The following is a 20,810-nucleotide window of genomic DNA, read 5'->3' as shown; positions in this document are numbered from 1 at the left end:
CGCCGTAGAAGGCCTCGGTTCGCTTCGCTCGGGAATCGAGCAGCAAGGGGCCGTTCGGGCCTCTTCCCGCTTCACTTTACCTCTCGCCGGGCAAGGGCGGAGGTTTGAGATAAACCCGGCGCGGGCCTGGGCCTGCAAGGCTGCACGCCCTGCCGAGAGCGAGCCTGGAGCGGGGGAGAAAGGCGATCCCGCCCCGCGGGCCGAGAAAATGCCCGCAGGCGGCCGCCGGCGGGGGCAGGGCCGCCCTCCGAGCGTGCGGGGTGCACAACGTGTGCCGCCTCCTCAGCCGCAGGGCCCACGGCTTCTACGCCAGAGATGCTGGTGTGGCCCACAGGAAGAACCTGGGACTCCTGAGGAGGATCATGTGTCAGGTAATAGGCGGCCGCTCGGCGCTGCTGCAGCCCGCGGGCTCGCCTTGCAGCCCAGGGTGAGCGTCTGTCCCCAGCCGAGGTGTTCGAGAGGCCCCGGTCACGCTGGAGAACGGGTCTGGGAAGAAAAAAGGTGCAGTTCTGATGTAGAGAGTAATGGTTAAAAATATTTCACAAGGCTCAGACCTAGAAATGTAGAAAGGATTGTGCTGGGCAAGAACTGCAAAGGCCCTTCTGTATCTAATAATTGTGTTATAAAATCTCATAAAAGCTTATTTTTATCACCTATTTCCCTAAGATGGCTTCATATTTAATACTAATCTTAAATTCTTAGTGCTTCATGTTGAATTTGGAAGGAGTTCACATAATAAGATAATTGGCAGAGATTTTCAGGTAAACGTAACACCAGTTCTCAGTGAAACTGATGTTACAGAAAAAGTAGGAATTAAACCAATTACAAACTGAACTTTTTTTTTTTAGTCAAAACAATTTCTGCTTCCATGCAGTAGTTGATAGAAATATATTAGAAAAGAATGTGGAAGTGAATTGGCAATTATATTGAAAATACATTTATTGGAAGTCAGCTGAAGTGTCTGCTTATGTAACTAGATCAATAGGCATGCAATGTTTACTGAAATAACAATAATTACATCTGACTTACACTTCTTTTTTCAAGACTGGAACCTTTGTTAATGGTATAGATCTTGTGATATCTCAAATGCAGGCAAGAAACTTTAATGTGAGCAATTTATTTCTTTAATGTTCCTGGTGCTTATTGCAAGTAATGGTAAATACATTTTTCTGTCTTTCACACCAAACACCACCAGCAGAATGGAATTAAGTGTTCAATAAATAAAATTAATTACATATAAAAGAATTCTCTGCATATTTATACTCTGGGGAGTTTAGTCCTTGATTTCAAAAGTCACTATGCAAGTTTAGTTGCCACTTTTAATACAGGCAAGCTAATGACAAAATATTCCTTACTGCTGCTGTCCATAATAGCTCATAAAAAAAAATTTTAATTTGGTCTTTAAAAGAGACAAAATTTTATTATCAAAGGTCTGTTAATTTCATTTGTAAAAACCAAGTAAGATTCTTTCTCGTGTATTCAGCAGTAAAGTTTTAATTAAAATAAGTTACTAAGTTGCAGGAGCCAAAGAAAATATTTTCAGAAGCAAAGTTTGTTACAAATAGCCATCCATGTTAAAACTATTGTGTTTCAGGAAAGTACTAAATTCAAGAATGTTTGGACAACTCATTCTGCATCTCCTATTGCATATGAAAGAGGAAGAATTTACATGGACAATTACCAATGCTGTATTACCAGGTAATAAATTTGCAATTATGAGGTACTGACTTACAGATTTGAGACTGATTCTGTGTTATATTGCTAACTTGACTCATAGCTGCTGTGAATTAAATGGAGTTTACTTGGGAACAAAAAATAAGCATGTGATAAATCTTTGGCTTATGATATTTGCATTACATTTAGATGCTGTTATATCTAAATGTGACACCTGCTTTGGTCAAAGAAAGCCTGATCTTTCAGGTGCAGTATAACCTCAGCTTTCAGAGCAGGAATGGAAGATTAACACAATTTTCTAGTTTTGCACTAAAAGCCAAATGAACAGTAGTTCTTTGTAGTCTGGCAACTAAAGAGTGTGTCACAGAATCAGCCTATGTAACAAACTTGGTACTATGTGAATTCTGTATAAAATAATAAATTATTTTTCATGCAAAAGTACAGCCTGCAGTACGTGCTAATTTTTGCAAATGTATTTTGTAGATCAGTTCTCTGATCTAATATGTTATTTTGTTCCATGATCAGTTGCAGAGACAGGTTAGGAGGCAGCACATGGGAGGGTAGAGGACAGCAAATCTGTGTGCACCAGCCCTTGTCCTTGCCTGTCCCTACTGTGAGGGAAGTAGCATGGACTTGGAGAACTGCAGTGCTGAGGAAGTTGGGGACAGAGCAGTTTTGAGATAGTGTCATATTATACAAAAAATACAAACTAGTCTGTCAGGGTAAACCACTAGGAGTCAATTAACTTAATCTGTCATCCACAGCTGAGATCTAAATCTGCTTTTATTCCACATTGTCTCAATGTTTTTAGTACTGGGTTAACCTGTCTAAGATCTTTCAGGTTTTCCGTTGTCTCATCCTCTCCCAGAGGGCAAAACTGTGCACAGTACAAAGCTTTTATTTTGTTGCCTTTTTCCCAACCTGGAAATGAAACTCAAGATAATTTTAGTAAGGAGGTAATACCTCCTTAGTAAGGAGGTAATAAGAAGGCATTCTTTAATGAAGGCCTTCAGAGGCAGTTATACAAAGATGTCCACAAAAGCCCTTACAGGGATAAGTACACATTTATAGGTTTTAGGAAATTAGCATAATTGATAAAAAGCCCCAGTTAGGAGGACAAGGGGTGATGTAATTCCACTCCCCAGGTCAAGCCCCTTCTCTGGAGCCCCCCCTTCAGCACTAGTTGTACTTTGTCCACGAGAATGGATCTCAGCTGTTGTTCTCAGCCTTGGTTCCCAGCTAGAAGCAAGATAGCACTGGGGCCTTGTACCTCCCAGAGCTTGGAGCTCTGGAATTTGTTCTGTCTTTCTGCCTAGGGAAAGGCCATGGAAAAGTACTGGGAAAACTGGCTACTAATACAATAGGTGACAGAGTTACAAGTATCTGTGTGAAGAATACAGTGAATATATAAAAGGAAAAATGGCAAAACCCAAACAGCATCAATTTTAATTAGTAAAGGCTTTTTTTTTAAATATCTGGACATGATGCCGCACCTTTGTTGTAAAAGGCAGCATTGGAAGAACCTGAGGGGAAGGTTCCAGGATGATCATTAGTTTCTGAAATATGCTTTCTTCTTAATGTATATCACTAGAGCAAGAACATTACTATTAAGGTTGTTACTTAAAAAAACCAACCCAAAACTAAAAGCCGAAACTGAAAACAAAAAAAAGGCAACCAGACCAAAAGATTTAGAGAAGGTTAGCTTTAAAATATTACATTATATTAACTATTGTTTATTAGGCCTTATTTTGAGAGCAATTTCAGGTACGTTTACAAAGTAAAAATAAGATGTTTAGGTTTCTGACGGTATGAAATGACTTTTTGATAAAAAGTGGTCTATAAAACAGACTAATGATTAGCAATCATTTTCCTCCAGCATTGCGCAACAGCCAAGACTAATTTATCAAAAGACAAAGTGTACCGCCAAGTCTGAAAAAATAGAAGATGCTTTATTATTGGAATGCCCATTGGTAAGATTACTTTTTACTAGAACATTTTTGTGCAAAATACTAAATTAATATATTTTGATGAAACATTTAGAATGGAGTGCTTTTTATTTCCAAATTATTTTCTCAATGTTTTTAAGGACTTCAGTTGTTAAAGGTTGGCAACATGTGCCTTATTTACATTAACTGAACATTTAGAGGTATACTCTTCTGAATTTCTCAGTAGTGCATTCAAATCCTTTTTTCATAAGCTATCATGGAAGATTTTAAAACCAGTGCTTTTATTCTTATGCAACTAATTCTTAATTCCTTACAAAATAAATTCTACTTATATTTTTATTTATTTCTAAATAACAAGGACAGTAGCTGGGAGTTTTAGTCTTCTTCAGATCCACTGGCATTAAAAAAACCAAAAAGCAGATACACTGGAGGCCCATTGAAACGACTCTGCCTAAAAACTCTTCTACTGTTTCTACCTGATAATTGCATCATTTCTCTCCTTCACCCATTGTTCACAGAGCTTAGAAATATTAGCCCTATCTTTGAGATGCCTAAAACTAAAGCAGTGTAAGTAACATTTGTAGCAGTTGCTGTTATCACTGAATGTCTTCTTTTGAAATACTTAAACAATTTTCTCTTCAAGATTGATATCAATTTGATCAATAAGCAGTTAACTTTTGCAAGGAAAAGATTTTTTAAAGGGTGCCTCTTCTAGAAAAGGTAACTGTCTTGCAAAAAATGTGACAGCTGATTATTTATGTCATAGGTAATTATTTGACATGGATATGAACTTAGAGATATTGATCTGATTAACAGGCAGATTGCCTCCTTCAGTTTTTGAGGAATGTGTATTTACTTTCATGTTCTTCAAACTGTCAAAATGTTTTGTATCCTCCTGATACAACCTTATTTCTAATAGCCTTTTTTTAATGTAGGGGGAAATGCTACCAAGTCCATCAGATTATAAAGCTTCCCTGATAGTCCTGACAGCGCAGAACTGGCTTCTACGTCTCTCTGCTGATAGTGGAGAAGTACTGGAAAAAGTGTATCTTGCTGGTTCCTGCTGCAAATTCTTCAGGTATTAACAACTAGGGTTTATATCATTAACAGTCAGTAGTAGTATAGTGGAGAAGGAGAGCTTAATATAATTAACAGTGATTAGTGCTATAGAGGAGAAGGGGAATCATGTTATTTTTGTACTACCCTATGGCTGACAACAGGCTTGTTAATCTCAACCATTACCTGGAATACTTTTCCTGCATGCTCTTGCTTGTAGAAGAATTTCATCTACTTTAGTATTATGCTGTCAAATTTGGTATCAAGTTCCACAAAACCTAGCCTACTATTTGCTTTTCTCTGTCAGCTTTACAGCCTTTAGTATTGCAATGGCAACATGCCAGCAAAGGACTATAAGAGCTGAAAAACAAACCTGATCAAACATACAAACAATATGTTCAAAGTCTGAGCTGTTGTTAATTTGCAGAGGTTCTTTTCCATAGGGTAGCCATATTTCTCTTTTAAAGCAGGGCAGTTGCTGCTTCTGGTAAACTGCTTCTTTTTTTTGGTTTTCAGAAAATATTTTCGTTAGGCTGAAGGATAGAAAAGTGGTGATTATAAAGGAAAGGAGAAAAATTAAGATTGGAAAGTGTGAATATTGACTAATTTTTCTCACAATCCTGTATGAAATAAATCATTCCTAGTTCCATGGATTTCTGCTTTATTGCAAGCATCCCCTCTTCCAAATCAAATAGTCAAGTTTCCCTGGGCACAGATATCTGCTTAGTTATAGTTGGTTATATTTTATGTGAAATAATACATTAATAAATGGGTTTTAAGTGGTTAAGGCAGGCCTTTCTTGTCACAAACAGGTATCTGAGCTGGGATACTCCTCAAGAGGTAATGATTGTAAAGTCAGCTCAGAATAAGCTCCCTGCAGCAGCACGGCAGGTAAGTGTTGTAATTTTTACAACATTGATCAAAAAAAATTTACAAGCATAAAGATGGGGACATTGTACTTGGTTATTATGGAAGAAGATAAAGATGTCCTACCTTTAATAACTATGTTCAGTATTGTTCCTTCCCAGGCAGGAATCCAACAGAATGTATTGTTTTATCTTGCTGTATTCCAAGTTTTGCCTCTTTCATTCATTGGAATGCTTGAAATAAACAAAAAGGTAAGTTAATTTCTCTGATAATATGTAATCTGTAATGTAGTTCTATGACAGTTCTAGTTTAGACACTTATTTCAGAAGTCATACTTACAAGCTTGTAAAAGCAATTGAAACATTAATTAGCAGCAGTGTTCTTGTGTCTGATTGGGGTGTTGGAGCAAATATTCTTAATTCTAAGGACCAGAAGAGAAATACAAATGGATTCTCTTACTGGGTTACTCTTTGATATGCAGCAGGACTTTAGCCTTTTCTTAGAGCAGTCATAAGAATTAGGGAACCCTGAAGTGTTTGTACACTTCTTTTCACCTCCTTAAAGATAATGTGCCTCTGACCCAGTCCTAGTAATAGTCTATGAATTCTATATGCAGTTACAAATGTTTCACACTTTTATTATCACTGTTACTGAATGACAAAAGCAAATAGATCTTGCTTTATCAGTCAAGAACAAACAAACCTGAGTTCAGTTTCTGACCTATAAGTAAGTATATATATATTTAGGAAGAAACTTTGAGCCAGATTGTAATTTTTACTGTTCTATTTTAAGTCAAGAAGGCTCTGGATACAACTTACAGATGAAACAGTACAAACATGAAAAGTATGTCTGTGTAGGTATTGTGTCTTTTAGGATCCAGAGTGATGAGCTGGAGTTTTAGCTGGTGGTAGGTTGGGTTGAGGTTGTAATTGAAATTGGGCCTGGCAAGTGAAGGCAGGGGTTTCAGCTTCTTAATTTGGGCCCAAGAAAGCTTGAGAGTACTGTGTATTGTTCTGTTCAAAATTAGTATTTAAGACTGAAAAAACTATTACCACTATCAAAGGTGTTCTCAGTCTGGTTAGGAATGGCATGCCAGATTCATCAAGGTCACAGCAGGCAGAACGTGTGAAGGAGCAGTACTTCCGCTGGGTCTGTGCTGAGTGCTCACCAGAGAAATTGATACAGTTGTAACAGGGCAGCATTTGGGGTGTGAGAATCCACGCAGCAGGAGATGCAGGCAGTGAAGGCAGTGCCAGACCTGACAGAGCAGTGGAATGTAATGTTAGATTGGAGTTGGGGTTAGTGTTACTGCCTGAGGCTGCAGAATGCACCTCAGCTTTATTGACGTGGGATACCGCAACACATTTGAGTTCAGAGTGGCTGAGGTCTCAAGGATAGAAAGGAGACTTTAGGATTATTAGAGTTTGTGTCTGAAAGACACTGAGACCTAAGCTAGCAAATGTATTGAGAAAAAGCCATAAAACTGAATAAAAGACAGTCTCAGGAGTGAGTATAACTTTCAGAACCAAACTGATCACATAATCAGTGGTAGCGCTGGTAGTGATAAGATGGAGGTCTTACAGTTTCTGGGTTTCTTTAGCTTTTTATTGGTTTTAGGCCTGTTTTAACTGGTTTAATTGCTTTTTCACATAGTGAGTCAGATTAAAGAAAACTACATTTTCAAGCATATCCATTAAAAAACCCCTATCAACTTCACATGTTGGTAATAATTAAATGTTAAGAATTAGTTTGTGGGGTTAGCTCAGTGATGTATTAAGCAGACGCACAAATGAATAGTGCATAATTTTTAAAAAAGATAAGTCAACTTCTCATGTATATGTCTAATTTGGATTCAGAGAGAACTCTGTACTCTGTGACAGCTGGATAATGTAGTTTTAGTATAGCTGTATGCAGTCACAGAGTTGTGATTAGACTAGTATTTTACGCTGGGGATGAAGAATGAACAGAAGATCTGAAATCAGGACTTTTAGATAGAGTTGCTAAGTTTTGCTAACGTGAGATGCTGAATAATATTATCTATTCATGTATGATAATAACTGGGTGGCATGATAATGAAGATATACTGAGAATTGATTAGAGCATGAATCTGCTTGCAGAATATGACTACTGTAACTTCAGGTGTTACTGCAGTGCAATGGATTAAAGAAACTCAGCAGAACAGATGAGTTACAGAAAACTTGAACACTGATCATAGAGTTTAGTCAGAATAAAAAAAATTTATTGAAAAATTAAGGACATAATGTCAGTTATTTGTGTTTTCTCTCAATTATTTTTTCTCTAATAGAATATTTTTTGCTTAATTTTATTCCAGATTTTTGGTAATAGTGTGACAGATGTTGCTGTTTCTAATGGAATCCTGATTGTAATGTATAGCATGGGTCTGGTCAGACTCTACAACTTCAAGGCCATTTTGGAACAGGTAATGAAGTAAAGAGTTTTCATACAATCCATGCTATTTTTGGGTAACAAGTCATAAATATTCATGTACTCTACATAAGTACATGTGGTATATAGGTTCCTGCCTAGATCTGTTTACAGTCAGAAGATAAAAATGGACACACTATCAGAAAAATTACTTGCAACAGTTACAGGTGGCAAAACATAAGAGATACTGGGTCAGATGGGCACTTCTGGGGAGTTACATCAATGTTACACCAGATGTGCTGCTCTCTACACACCTTGTCTGTAGTTACAGATGATTATTAAGGCCAGAAACTGGTGGGCTTGGGGAAGTTTGATCTCAAACAGAAATGCAGTTAGACATGTGAGTTTATATCCTTCCAATCAAAAATCAAACATTAATTCAAAAGTAAGACCTCAAGTAGTATCTAACAAGATAAAGAATGCAGTAATAATAGAGAATAAAACTAAACAGCAAGTAAATATGCATCTGTAAAGCTAAATTGTTCTGTATTATTTTAGTTCATGGAACAACCATTTGAGTTGGGACAAGAATTCAACTGGAATGGTCAGGTGGGAGTTGTAGGAAGATTTCCATATGGTCTTCCATGTAACATTAAAATAACAGGTAATTATGACCTTTGTATTGGCTTGACTGTGGCTTTTATGGATTGATTGTGGCTTATTTCACACTAAGAAAAAATACTAAAATTACTGTGCTCATACTGTGCTGTAGTGTACTTCTGGACTTACATTATAGTAAAATGTGCTTCCCTTTACTTCTAATTACAGTAATTATATAGGACACACCAAGAAAACTGTTAGAGCAACTAAGCTGTCTGAAAAGCTTTATTAGCAGTGCATGAAATGGAAACCTCTTTCTTTATTTCTGAGATGCAATTGCTCTTGAGAAAGAGGAAGGACTAGGATATCTGTTAGTAGCAACCAGAAACAGAATATGGTATGTAAGCAAAAGATGTGAGAACCCTAACTTGCAGAGGAAATTCAATGAGACTGAATACAATTTGTCTGACTTGCATTTTGATATTCTAAGTTGTCAGAAATGTGCTGATTTCAGTAAAAGGAATTCCTGAGAAGAGAACAAATTATTAAAAACAATTCTAATGCCTCAAATCATTAACTTATCAATGTTCTACATGATGTAATGACTTTTCTTTAAAATCAAACAATGGCTTCTGTTGGTGCATTTGAGATTAGAATTTGGTGCTAAAAATCTGGATGAATGAGCAAAGCCCAAGACTTCTTTTGAAATTTCTTAGTTAAAAAATACATTCTCACAAGCTTACACTTGAGGCATCTAAAAAAAATTTAAAAGGTTGGTTTCACAAACATTAAGGAATGCATTTATTTATTTATTTATTTATGAATGTTTCTGTACTAAATGTTTTTTTTAGGTGATTCTCCACATAAAAATGTCTTTTTTTTTTTTCAGAGTGTCAGATAGTAAGAGTAAAATCAATCCAGATGTATATAAAAATGAGGGATAAAGATAAAAGATAAAGTACAGATTTATATAGTGAGGTTATAATGCAATGTTTTATCAAAACAAATCTATAGGCTGCTATATTTGATGTCTCAGTTTTTGCAAATGGAAATCTTCCCCCATTTTTTGTCTCCATCTCAATCTGTGAAACCACCATTTAATGTGAGGGACCTGTGGAAAACCTGCTGTGGGAACTTTAATAGGAAGATTTGATCTCATGGCTTATAGACCATTATAGTTTTTAGTTTTGAGATTTTAAACCAGTGTACTGGAGAACACCTTTTTGATCTTTAATCATATTCAGGAATTTGTGGTTAGGAAGTTTTGAACCCATGACATTTTCATGCTTTATTTTGCAAATGGTTTCATTCCTGTGATTTTTGATTTTTTTTCTTTCAAGACTGAGATGGGCAAATGCTTCAGTGAGCAAGATCTTAGCAGTTTCAGAGTGCAGGCTTGTATTTACTATAATTTAACTGTGTGTAGTCTTCTTTCTTACTTAAGTCCTAGCCTCCCTACAGAAATTGCCTGAAGGGATGGCATTATTACAATACTGGTTTATGGTGTGAGGTACCCCCAAGTGTCTAGAGATCAAAACTTACAGGCTAAGAAGTAGTATGCTACAGCTCTGAGCTGCTGGGGAGGAATTGATTTTGGTCAGTCATAGTGTGTGATTTTCTGAATGGCCCAGAATTTAAAACTGTAGTTTGATTTATTGTTAGCTGATACAGTAATTTCAGAAAAAAAAGCAAGGAGAAGGATACTTTGAAACAACCTTTTCTTGTTATTTCTTTGGTTTTTATTTGCATGTATAACACTTGTTAGTGCTGCCAGGAACAGCTTTTAGAGAAGTTTGCAGAGATTAAAGTAAGTAAACAAAGAAGCTCAACTAGAGAGTGAAAACTGGCAAGACTTGGCAAAAGACTTACAAACAATAAAACAAGAGGTGTTTAGCAACAAGAGCAAGTGACATAGAAGTGGGAATGATGGAGTTGAGGCAGCAAAATCACATTATTACAGTGGTTTAGGTGGAAACCATGATAGGAAAGGCATATTTTAAAGCACCCTCTACTACTCAGTATTGATATACTGTTGAGATACATTTAATTGTATAATTATAATATATAATTTAGTCCATCTACCAGAATTTTGAGGGACCTTGATATATAAGCTTTATTTAAAAAGTTGTTTCGGTAAAATGTCACAAACTTTCTTAACTCATTTTTCATTTCCTGACAGATTTTAGTATCAGTAGGTCCTTTGCTTATGCTTCCATCTTCAACATTCTCTACATTTCCAGCAGATGCATAAGTTTTTTATAACATATAGTTTATCTCTTGCACAGAATCTCCCATTTCTTATGTGTCACTCCAGAAAGCAAATGGGAAACAGCCACTTGCCAGCTTAGGAAAGACTTCATCTCCATTGGCAGTGAACTAATTCCATTCAATCCAAATGGCTAAATTGATGGAAACATTAACAAAGGAAGAGGAAGGAAGCACTCCATAAACATAATATGTGATGTCGTGTGATAGCACCATTGACATTAGGAGAATTATGTAGACACAGCAGGAAAAGAACAAGTCAAAATTTGGATAAGACCTTTGGGTCCAGATAAAAATCTTGTTCTCCTTGCACTAATTGAGTTTGGGTTTTTATATTCTGCCTGTTTAAATTCCCCTCATAAATGCAGATTTTCTCCATGTTTTGTCCGTTTTTTCCCCAGCTTTTCTCTTTACTGTTAGAAAGACCTGGTCTTCAGTCTAAAATTGATTCAGTTATAGCAGCTGTAGAAATTGCTTTAATTTAGCTAGTTGGCAGAAGTTGTAAATACCTCTCATTTAGTGAAAAGAACATTTATACTAATGGCCTAGTACATCTCAGTAATTTATTCCAACTGAACTGAAAGGAAAACTAGATACCTTTTGCCATTAATTGCTAAAAATTCTATATTTTGATTGATTTTTATGAACTCAGCTACAGAATGCATCCATTGTGGTCCACACTATTTTGTTGCATTACACAAAAGGAGAAAGCAGAATCTGAATATTCTATCTTCCTGCATTTAATTCTGTTATTGCTGCTTGCTGTTTCCAGTTACTTATCACTGTTTTTCTCAAGAGAATAGTGACCGTCGTGATATGGTCTTTGGTCTGTTCATGTGTGCATCTTTTCTCAATCAGATGAGCTGGAATAATTTTAATTATTTGCTGTGGCTTTGCTTGTAAGTGAAAGGTACTAGAAGAGTATTCAGCATCAAGATCTGAGAAGGGAGGGAGGGAAGGAAGAAGAGGGAACTTCAGATGTGCACCTGGGTGCTGGCTGAGGTAGCATAGCTGGCACTGGAAAAGAGTTAATAGCCAATGTGTTTCCACCAATCCTCAAAAGTTCTGAAGAATTAGTAGCTTTATTGGAATTTAGAATTGCAAGCATCAATGGAATGATGACTGTTCTGCTACTAATGGTGTTAACAACATTACTGAATATTTGCAGATACCCCACCTTTGCTATTTGAAGCATCTTCTCTGGAGAATGCATTTCAAATTGGAGGTTACCCTTGGCATTATATCATCACACCAAACAAGAAAAAACATAAAGGAGTCTTCCATATTTGTTCTCTGAAAGACAATGCTTTGGTAATACACTCAGAAAACAGCTTCTCTGAAATGAATGTGTGTTATGTTTGTCTTCATCTCTTATTCTGAGTAGGTTATAATACCTTTGTTTACCAGTGCAGTGCTTTCACAGGCTCACTCCAGTATCAAATTAGCTATCCCATGGAGTCATATGTAAAATGCTTTCTTCTGAATCAGTGCTTCTCATATTTCCTTCATTCCAGTACAACAGTGGTGCAGTCAGAGCTACACAGTACTGTATCATGACTTAAAAGTCTCATTACCTGTTTCCTTGCATGGTAACATCCTAATGCACTTCTGACTAGTCAGCCTACTAAATACTGACTACAGAATTATTTTAAATTTTATGATATTGCAGAATAAATATCCTTAATGTTTGTAGTTTACCTTTGACTTGTACCTTCTTTCTCTCCCTAAAAAAGATTTGATTGCTCAGCTTAATCCCCTTCTGTCCCTATAAAGGTTTTATTAGTTAGTTTAATCTGTTCCTAATTATTTTTGTTTATTTACTATTTATCATCTGAATACTATTTTTTGTGAGGTGTCCATCTCCACTTTTATTTTGAATATGGAATTGACCTGAAGATCATTCTGTATTTCAAGCAACTTCTGGGCCTGTTAAGAGTTTCTTGACTAAATAAGTCTCATCTGTAAACGTCCTTATCTCTTCTGCTTGCCTGATCAATTATTTTCTCTCCTTATTTTCAAAACTGATGTTCCACGATTGTAGCTAAAGATCAATTTTGATTCAAATGGATTTACAGAATCCTTTCTCATCTGTTTTTTTTTTTCTGTGGGGGTTCATATATTTGGCAGTTTGAATGATGGATGTCAGCTAAATTTAATAACAGAAAGCCACTGCTAAAATCCCGAGATTTTGACTGGCTTGCATGTGATTGCTGAAATCACAAGGTATTCCAGGCTTACATGCAGGTCATTTGCACAAAGAGGCTAAGCCTGAGAGTTGAAGCTCAAGTCAAACTCTGTGCTAATGTTTGTTGCATGTCTTGGATACTGAAATAGCTGGAATTGTTGAAATGTTTGCACAGTGTAGGTTAGATCTTCATTCTGCTTAGTTTCAGGAGAGATGGGACAATATATAGCTAGGGTGCAAGGTTATTGCTTATTGCATATTAAAAATCTCAAAACTACTTCACTGAATATCTTGAGAATTGGAACTGAGTTTTTTTATTACTGTTGTTGGTTTTTTTTCCACTGCCATCCTTTCTGGTCATGTTTAGGAGCAATACTTCTAAACCTCCAGAGGTATATAGTGAGGAGCTCAGTATTTCCTCTTTAATTAGATCTGTGAGACTTTCAAAATACTAATATTCTAAGTTTTCCTTTTCTTCTTCAGGCAAAAAATGGCATACAGGATATGAAATGCTGTTCACTTGAACCTGACTGGATATATTTCCATCCAGATATGTCAGGTAGAATAATCCACGTGGGACCAAATTTGATAAAGTATGAGCCTTTTTTACTCAAATCTTTTATTCATTAGAGAAGTTGCATAACTGCATAAATTTAGTAGTCTGATGATTTGCAGGCCCAAACACTCATCAGACTATAGAAACTATAAAATCCATTACTTTGTCAGAATCAAACATTCTTCTAGAAACATCTGCAGATTTTGGTGTGATGAATGTGAGCACTAGAGGCTACATTTTGGGTTTTGGTATGAAAAATGCTCAAGGACCACTGTATCAAAATTCCACTGATAAACATAAATTACCATAATAAGTAATTTCCATTTTATTTATTTATTTACAATGTTTTAATGTACTAGATTTAAAAAAAATTATATAGAAATGTTGTAGTAAGCAGATTAGAATACATGACTTAGTTTGTAATTTGTTTCTTTTGTAGAGTCTTAAAGCTTAAGGAAGTTAAGAATCATGCAGATCAGATGGAGATTGCAGAAGATTTTACGATTGTAGCCAACAGAGAAAACTGTGTGAGTTTAGTGTCTGAGATCACAATGTGGATTTTGAGCTATAAACAGGGAGTTTGCATATTTGAGTTAACACTGTGTTTTATGAGCTTTATCCAAGGTTTATTGAAAGACATGTTCTGTCTTCACTGGACTTCAAGCATTGTGAAAAGAATTTTGAAAACAATAACACTTTCAGGATAGATTTCTGAAACCTTCAGCCTTTTCTTTAGATTTCAGTTTTCTTTAAGGTGTGCAGTGTAACCATGTATCATGGATATAAAACATACTTAAAAGATGGTGACAGATTTCATTCAAATGACGGTGCCACCAAGTGATAATTGTGCGCATCTCTGGTGCTCAGGTAAGTTGATCATACAAATGCTAGAAAAGTTTCAAGTCTATCATAACTTAGGGGTAAGTCTTCATATGACAACAAAGACACTACATTGCTTCCAAAAGTCCATTCCTTTTCCTGGCCATGCATGCCTGTCATTCTCTTGTGCCAAGTTTGGCATTCATCTAACCCTTGGTGAGCCAAATCAGTGCTCTAAAATAACAGAATAACTTGGCAGAAAAGGTGAGTACTTTCTGCTTGCTTGTTTTGCTGAACTGGAGCAGAACAGGACTGAGTCATCAGTGGATCAGAAGGGTAGAACCAAGTGTGAGAGGATGATTTAAAACTATTGGTAGAACTGAGCTCTCTAATCACCTCAGTTGTTTCATTAAGTCTTTTGTGATATGGAATCACCAAGACAATCTAATGTCAAAAAGGTTAAAGAGTACACATGAAAAAAATTCTAGGTAGTGCCTGGAACTGTCATTTTGATTCAGCAGACAAGGTTATGTCTTGCCTAAAAGCAAGTTTTTATAGTTTGAATACTGTAAAATGTGATGCTAATTTTTAAGCTTTTGTGGAGAAAAAGGTTTGTGTATTAAAAATCTTCACAAACTCAAGAACAAAACTTGTATTGAATTCAAAAACTAAACGCCAGTTGTCATCTTATAACTTGCCATACTGCTTTTTGAGAGTTGTGTAGGTAACTTCTGTTCCAGTAAGAAGAAAGAAATATGAGTTCTAATCCTGCCTATGCTGTGGTTGTTCCTTTTGACTTCTATTGAGACACTGATAACCTATTTTTTAATATTTCTGGAGTTAATGAAGCCCAATGGAAGCAGCCATGGTGGTTTAAGATGCTACTTCTCCCATCTTCTGGAATTGAGAGTTTAGGAAAAATCAGTGGTGATTTAGCAGTCTTAATTCTCATTCCAGCATCTTGGTTCTAGTCACTTCTGTTCTAAATTATGGTAGCTTGAGAACCTTTGCCATCTCTGTTGGCCACCACTGAATATGAGTAAACAGCAATAATATCTCAGGTAAAGTCCCCAAGTTCATGAACTCATAAAGCAGCACCAAGTTCATGAACTCAAAACAGCAGCACCAGGGCTATGCGTAGCTAATGAGCACAACAAGGTCAGAAGGCAAAATGTATGGAACAGATACATTGTCAGATGGATGGAAACGACATTGCTCTGAAGTCTAGAGACACTTCTTTTTTATGTTTCTCCAAAGGTGAACAACAATGTTACTGTAACAGCTTCTGGTCGAGTGGTGAAGAAGCGGTTCACCTTGCTGGATGATGACCCAGAACAAGAGGTAACTGAAGTGAGAGCACTTCATGGATTGTTTCAGTGTTTAGCTAGCCAGAAGCCCTTCTTGTTTCAGGGGCGTGACCATTCGCCGTTGGTTATGCCCTGAAACCACCATGGTTTCAGTGGGTGTAACCATTAGCTGTCTATATCCTTGAGTTCTTTATTCCTCTTCTCTTTGTCTTCTTCCAATTGCTTCACATACTTTTCATCTTTTCTCCTTGGTCAACATTGAGCTTTGTATTTTTTCTTTCTTTCAAGAACTGATCTTACGCCCCACCTTATCATAATTCCATGTGACTTCAGTGGCACAGAAAAGATATGTTAATGTGACAAACCATTACTCTTTTCTCCATTTAAATATCTACTTTAAACATTTCTTACAAAGCATTTTATGAAATGAAAGAAAGTTTTTCTTTTCGTCTGCTTTAGGATCCTCTTGTCTTTTTTACAGTGTCTCTCAACTTTATTTTTCTCTCTCACTTACTTTGATTGGATTGTAGGATTAGGTATTTAGCCCTTTTCCTTTAAGTAACTGCTTCTTGAGATTGAAAACACCACTTGGGTCTTAAAAGGTTATGAAAACTATTTTTTAACTCTGTCTAGAGCTGGATCTGTAATTGACATAAGTACAACAGGTAAAATTCATCAGTTTCTGGCAGTCACTCCTATTCTTTATCCTGAGGAAATAGATTTTACTATGGTAAAAATACAGCACAGTCCAGTATAACCCTTAAGGGTCTGCAGTTTATTTCTATTCACTTTTTATTTTAACCATAATAAAAGTAATTGCACTCTATTTTTTTTCCTGTTGTTACACTTATGATTCCAGTAAATGCTTTTACATTATAGAAGAAAAGGATTGGCTTGAATTTAGAGTATGTCACAGTGAGATAAAGGCAATTAACATCATTCATAATCTTCATTCACATATTTTGGTGTCAGTTCTTCACCGACCTATAATCTGTGGAGCAAGAGAGATATCTGAGCAGAACATACAGATATTCATGGAATTACTCTAATGTACTCATTCCCTCAAAACCAATGATGGTTTAAAGCTACACGACGTCTATTAACATCTCTGCTTCAAGAACCTAAATATACTCCTTGGCCAATTCAGTACTTGTTTTATATTTCTTATGTGCTACATATAAAATATGTGTACTTGCACATTAGGATTTTTCAGAACATCACTTCCTTTTCTCCTGCTTAAGGAATTTTGCTGAAATACCCTGACAACTCATGTTGGGAAAAACGCCTGTTGGGTATCAGGCTCCCAAAGTTTTCTTTCAGATGAGAAAGAAAAGAAACTTAAGAACTAGAATTTGCCCAGTACTACTTTCACATGAAGAAAAAACAGCTATGCACTTTAGGTAGAGGGGAATGTGGATTTGTGTTTGATTTGTAAACTTGAGGTTTGTTTTTCCTAAGACATTCAAAATTGTGGACTATGAAGATGAACTGGATTTACTATCCACTGTGGCAGTTACTCAGATAGGAGCTGATGGAAGAGCTCACCTTGACTTTCATTGCAATGAACATGGGATTCTACTTAAGAGTATTCCATTAAAGGAGTCCTGGGATGTGGTGAGGAAAATTCTTGTCTTTTGTTCCCACTGTCTCTTCCCCATACTCATTCACATACCACTTCTGTTCAGATTTTAAGCAGGTATATAAGTAGCAAAGGGATGAGATTTGCATAAAATAACAATTACAACTCTAAAATTTTAAGTACTCCATCAGACAGTAGTTAATTCACCTGAAGATCTCCCATTATTTGAAATCATGATTGTGAGAGTTTTTTTTGGTTGTTTTGTTTGGGGTTTTTTTGTTTGGGGAAGGGGTTGTCCTTAATGTATTTCTGAAGTATTTATCAACTTAAATACTCTTTGGCTAGTTACGTCAGACTAACTTTTCAACTTGTAAAGACTTTCCCTTGTTTAATTTGAAGTACTCATGCATAAAATGAAGCACAGCCCTCACTGTATATGTGTTTGGGAAGATGGAATGGGCTGTTCATCAGTCCAAGTTTAGGTGGACATCCAGCTTAGATGGTCTCAAATTTTCAGCACTGTTAGACCTCTTTTATCATTGACTGCATAGGCAACTTGTGATCTTAAATCAGATGCTCTGAATTTAGATTCCTAAAATAGGGATGTGAGAAACCTCTCAAAAGTTATGAAATTCTGTCCTTTATCTGGAAGAGTAATCTCTGTGTATCCACACAAAATTTCTGCCTGATCATGGAGTTCACCACTGTTAAGTATTTTTTGTTCCTTGTGGAAAATGATAGATATTAGCAAGTTGTGGAAATAGAGACTGCAACCTGAATTTTTTTTTCTCATTTCAGACTTACAGTCATGAAGTTTACTTTGACAAAGACCTCGTACTGCATATAGAACAGAAGCCTAATAGAAGATTCAGTTGTTATGTTTACCAAATGGTATGTGATACTGCAAGAGATGATGATCCTTAATACTTTACAAAAAAACAGGAAGTGTTTGGTAAAAAATGGAGGGAGAACTTTTGTATATATTTAAGCCATAAACACCAGCTACAGAGAATTTTGGATAGTATTTAAGGATACTGCAAGAGATCGTGATTCTTAATGCTATAAAATAAATGAGAAAGTGTTTTTGTAAAAAAAGGAGGGAGAACTTTTGTATATATTTAAGCCATAAACACCAGCTACAGAGGATTTTGGATGCTATTTAAGGACTCCGTACATAGTAGTCAACTACTGGTTTTCTGGCTGAATTTAATCTTAACATTTTGTACTACTAGATAAGGTCTTGTTTCTTTTTTTCTTTGTGACACTGTACACTTGCCTGTAGTTTATCATTGCTTTTCATGTATTCACCAACTCATCATTAATGCTAGATGCAGCATTTATTGCTTCTCTTCAGCGATTGGATTGAAATACTGGACATCAAGGAGAAAGATGTGGACTTACCTATTACCTACCATCTGCTATGATCAGTCTTACATAGTTTTACCTATGCAACTCTGATGATGCCTTAAGAGGCTACCTAAAACAGAGGCTAGACAGTGTTAAAGGAATAAAGTAGGTATTTATAGAAAAGCCTCCAAAGGATACACCTTGGGCAGTACAAGAGCCTGGCTGTGGCTCCACCCAAGATGGATGACAGGTCACATGCTTTCACACTTTTCTAAGTTTTGGTCCATTTACATACTGGGGTTAATTGTCCAATTACAGCTTCAGGTTATGAAGTCCCATGCTCTCAGATTGCTCTCCTCAGTTCACTGTTGTTTATGCTTTTTGGGCCTGAAGCTGCAATGGTGTCCTTGGTTCTCGGGCTGGAAAAGGATTGTTTTGTCTAATGAAACTGTGAAGAGAACTTGCTAACAATTTATATGAAGTTCAGAGTTATATACTAATGCAGTACAGAATCTGGAAAATATGAAAGGTAAAGCTTAAGGCATCTCTAATACAAACTGGTAATTAATCAAAGTATGTAAAACTACATAGGATAAATTTTGTATGTAGTATGAAAATTGTAGTGTTACCATTAAACCACTTAGACAAAATCCTTCTCTTGGTTTTGTGTGAGAAATAAAATCACTCAGGTTTTCTGGTTGTGTATGTTTTGGTTTAAAGAGAAATACTAATAAATTATGTATTTTACTGTATTTTTAATACATTTTATATGTTTTTACATATATATGTATATCCAAGCAATTCTCTGCCTGACCCTGTTAAGGTTCAGGAGTTGTTGAGTCTGAGCCAAAGCTCTCAGCTGTTCACCCTTACTACTGTGTGCAGCCTATCTGATACATTGGAGTTCTGTGTGGTATATTCAGAATCTGCAGAATGAAAGCTTTGATTTTAAATTAAAAAACACCCACAAGAACAAAACATAGGCTGTAGACTTCATGGTAATAAAGATGGGCTCAGGAGCATAGCTCATCAAAGCAGAACTCACTACCCTCACTGTCATCATAAGCATGGTAACTCTAAATGCAAATATTTATTTTTGCTCTAGGCTTTACTAATTAAGTTGGATCATTCTAGATGATGCAGTACAGAAGAGCTCTAGAAAAAATGATTAAATTTTTCTATTGTGGGTTTTTAAGGAAAATGTAATGCAAAAGAAAAAGTGAATTGTAATTGTGGAAAGAAAAAAACAACACAAAAAATACATTTAAAAAGATCATGAAACAACAAGAGAAATAAAGGGCAGCAGCAACACGCAACTTCTCCCCTATCTTCCCTAAGTTTTCACTTTGAGTCCAAGAAAGAACACCTGTCCATTACCTGCTATTTTATAAGTAACTGTATAAGTAATATATGAAGCTGTACTCTTAAGACAGAAGATCCAACTTTTAAGCAGACACTTAAATTTTATGCTCATTGCTGCTTGGCTTTTTGCAGCAGTTCCTCCCAGAGAAAGACACTGAAACTTCATCATTTATGAAATAGTGCAGGTACTGTTCACATGAACAGTCATAAAAACAAGCTGTAGCTTTCAGGAGTTTGCTGTGTGTCCTCGTGGCTCATTTTTAATCTATGGCAGACTTACAAAGTGAGAGTTGGCTAAATCTACAAATTACATCAGGTTTTTTTAGTTTTGTTTTTGTTGTTTGGGGTTTTTTTTAATGCAGCAATTTGTAATGATCAAAATGACACAGACTTTGGTGAAGATTGGGCCTTGTGTAAGAAATTCTATCACTCTAAATGCACACTGTGTTGCTGTGCTACAGATAATGGCAGATTTCCATCCTGGCAGGTCCCACATTGACATTTTCATTCAGAAACAGAAGAGGTTTCTATTTACTTCAAAACACCTTGAAAGCTGTTTAAGAACAGAGAATCCCAAACAACTAGCCCTGAACACTTCTGAGTGCCTTGGCACCCTGCTTACAGTCTGGAACACACTAAAGCAGAATCATTAAATGCTTATGGTTTGTGCTTTTCAAGCTGTGACTTGCTTTCTGTACTTATGCAGGGACCCAGAAAATTCTAAAACTAAACTTGTGTTTAAATGGGAGGAAAGTGATGACCACAAACCAGTAGTTTTTAAAATGTTTAAAATAACTATCTAAACCAAATACAAATACCCACATGCTTGGTGGCAGCCTACCTGAATTTACTGCTTTTACTT

At 36.2% G+C, this 20,810-nt stretch overlaps 1 protein-coding gene across 2 annotated transcripts; it reads left to right on the top strand.

Moving 5' to 3' along the window:
• The first annotated feature begins 3 nt into the window (after positions 1-3).
• Positions 4-19,298, top strand: DCAF17 (DDB1 and CUL4 associated factor 17). 2 transcript variants are annotated; one of them, XM_058809674.1, is made up of 14 exons: positions 10-371; positions 1,595-1,698; positions 3,551-3,644; positions 4,556-4,698; positions 5,489-5,567; positions 5,705-5,794; positions 7,876-7,983; positions 8,487-8,592; positions 11,962-12,104; positions 13,462-13,571; positions 13,974-14,061; positions 15,611-15,694; positions 17,119-17,274; positions 18,038-19,298. In XM_058809674.1, the coding sequence occupies exons 1-14, from the start codon at positions 363-365 to the stop codon at positions 18,161-18,163; spliced, it is 1,440 nt and encodes a 479-aa protein (XP_058665657.1). In that variant the 5' UTR covers positions 10-362; the 3' UTR covers positions 18,164-19,298. The 2 variants fall into 2 exon arrangements, 1 of the variants encoding a protein (XP_058665657.1); XR_009275005.1 differs by lacking the exon at positions 18,038-19,298 and having other exon boundaries at positions 4-371; positions 13,974-14,401; positions 17,119-17,189.
• The last annotated feature ends 1,512 nt before the right edge of the window (positions 19,299-20,810 follow it).

This window comes from Ammospiza caudacuta, chromosome 8, assembly GCF_027887145.1.
Source record: "Ammospiza caudacuta isolate bAmmCau1 chromosome 8, bAmmCau1.pri, whole genome shotgun sequence".
In the NCBI taxonomy this organism is placed as follows: domain Eukaryota; kingdom Metazoa; phylum Chordata; class Aves; order Passeriformes; family Passerellidae; genus Ammospiza; species Ammospiza caudacuta.
The sequence above is the reverse complement of the archived record's forward strand: the minus strand, read 5'-3'. Positions and strand labels throughout refer to the sequence as shown.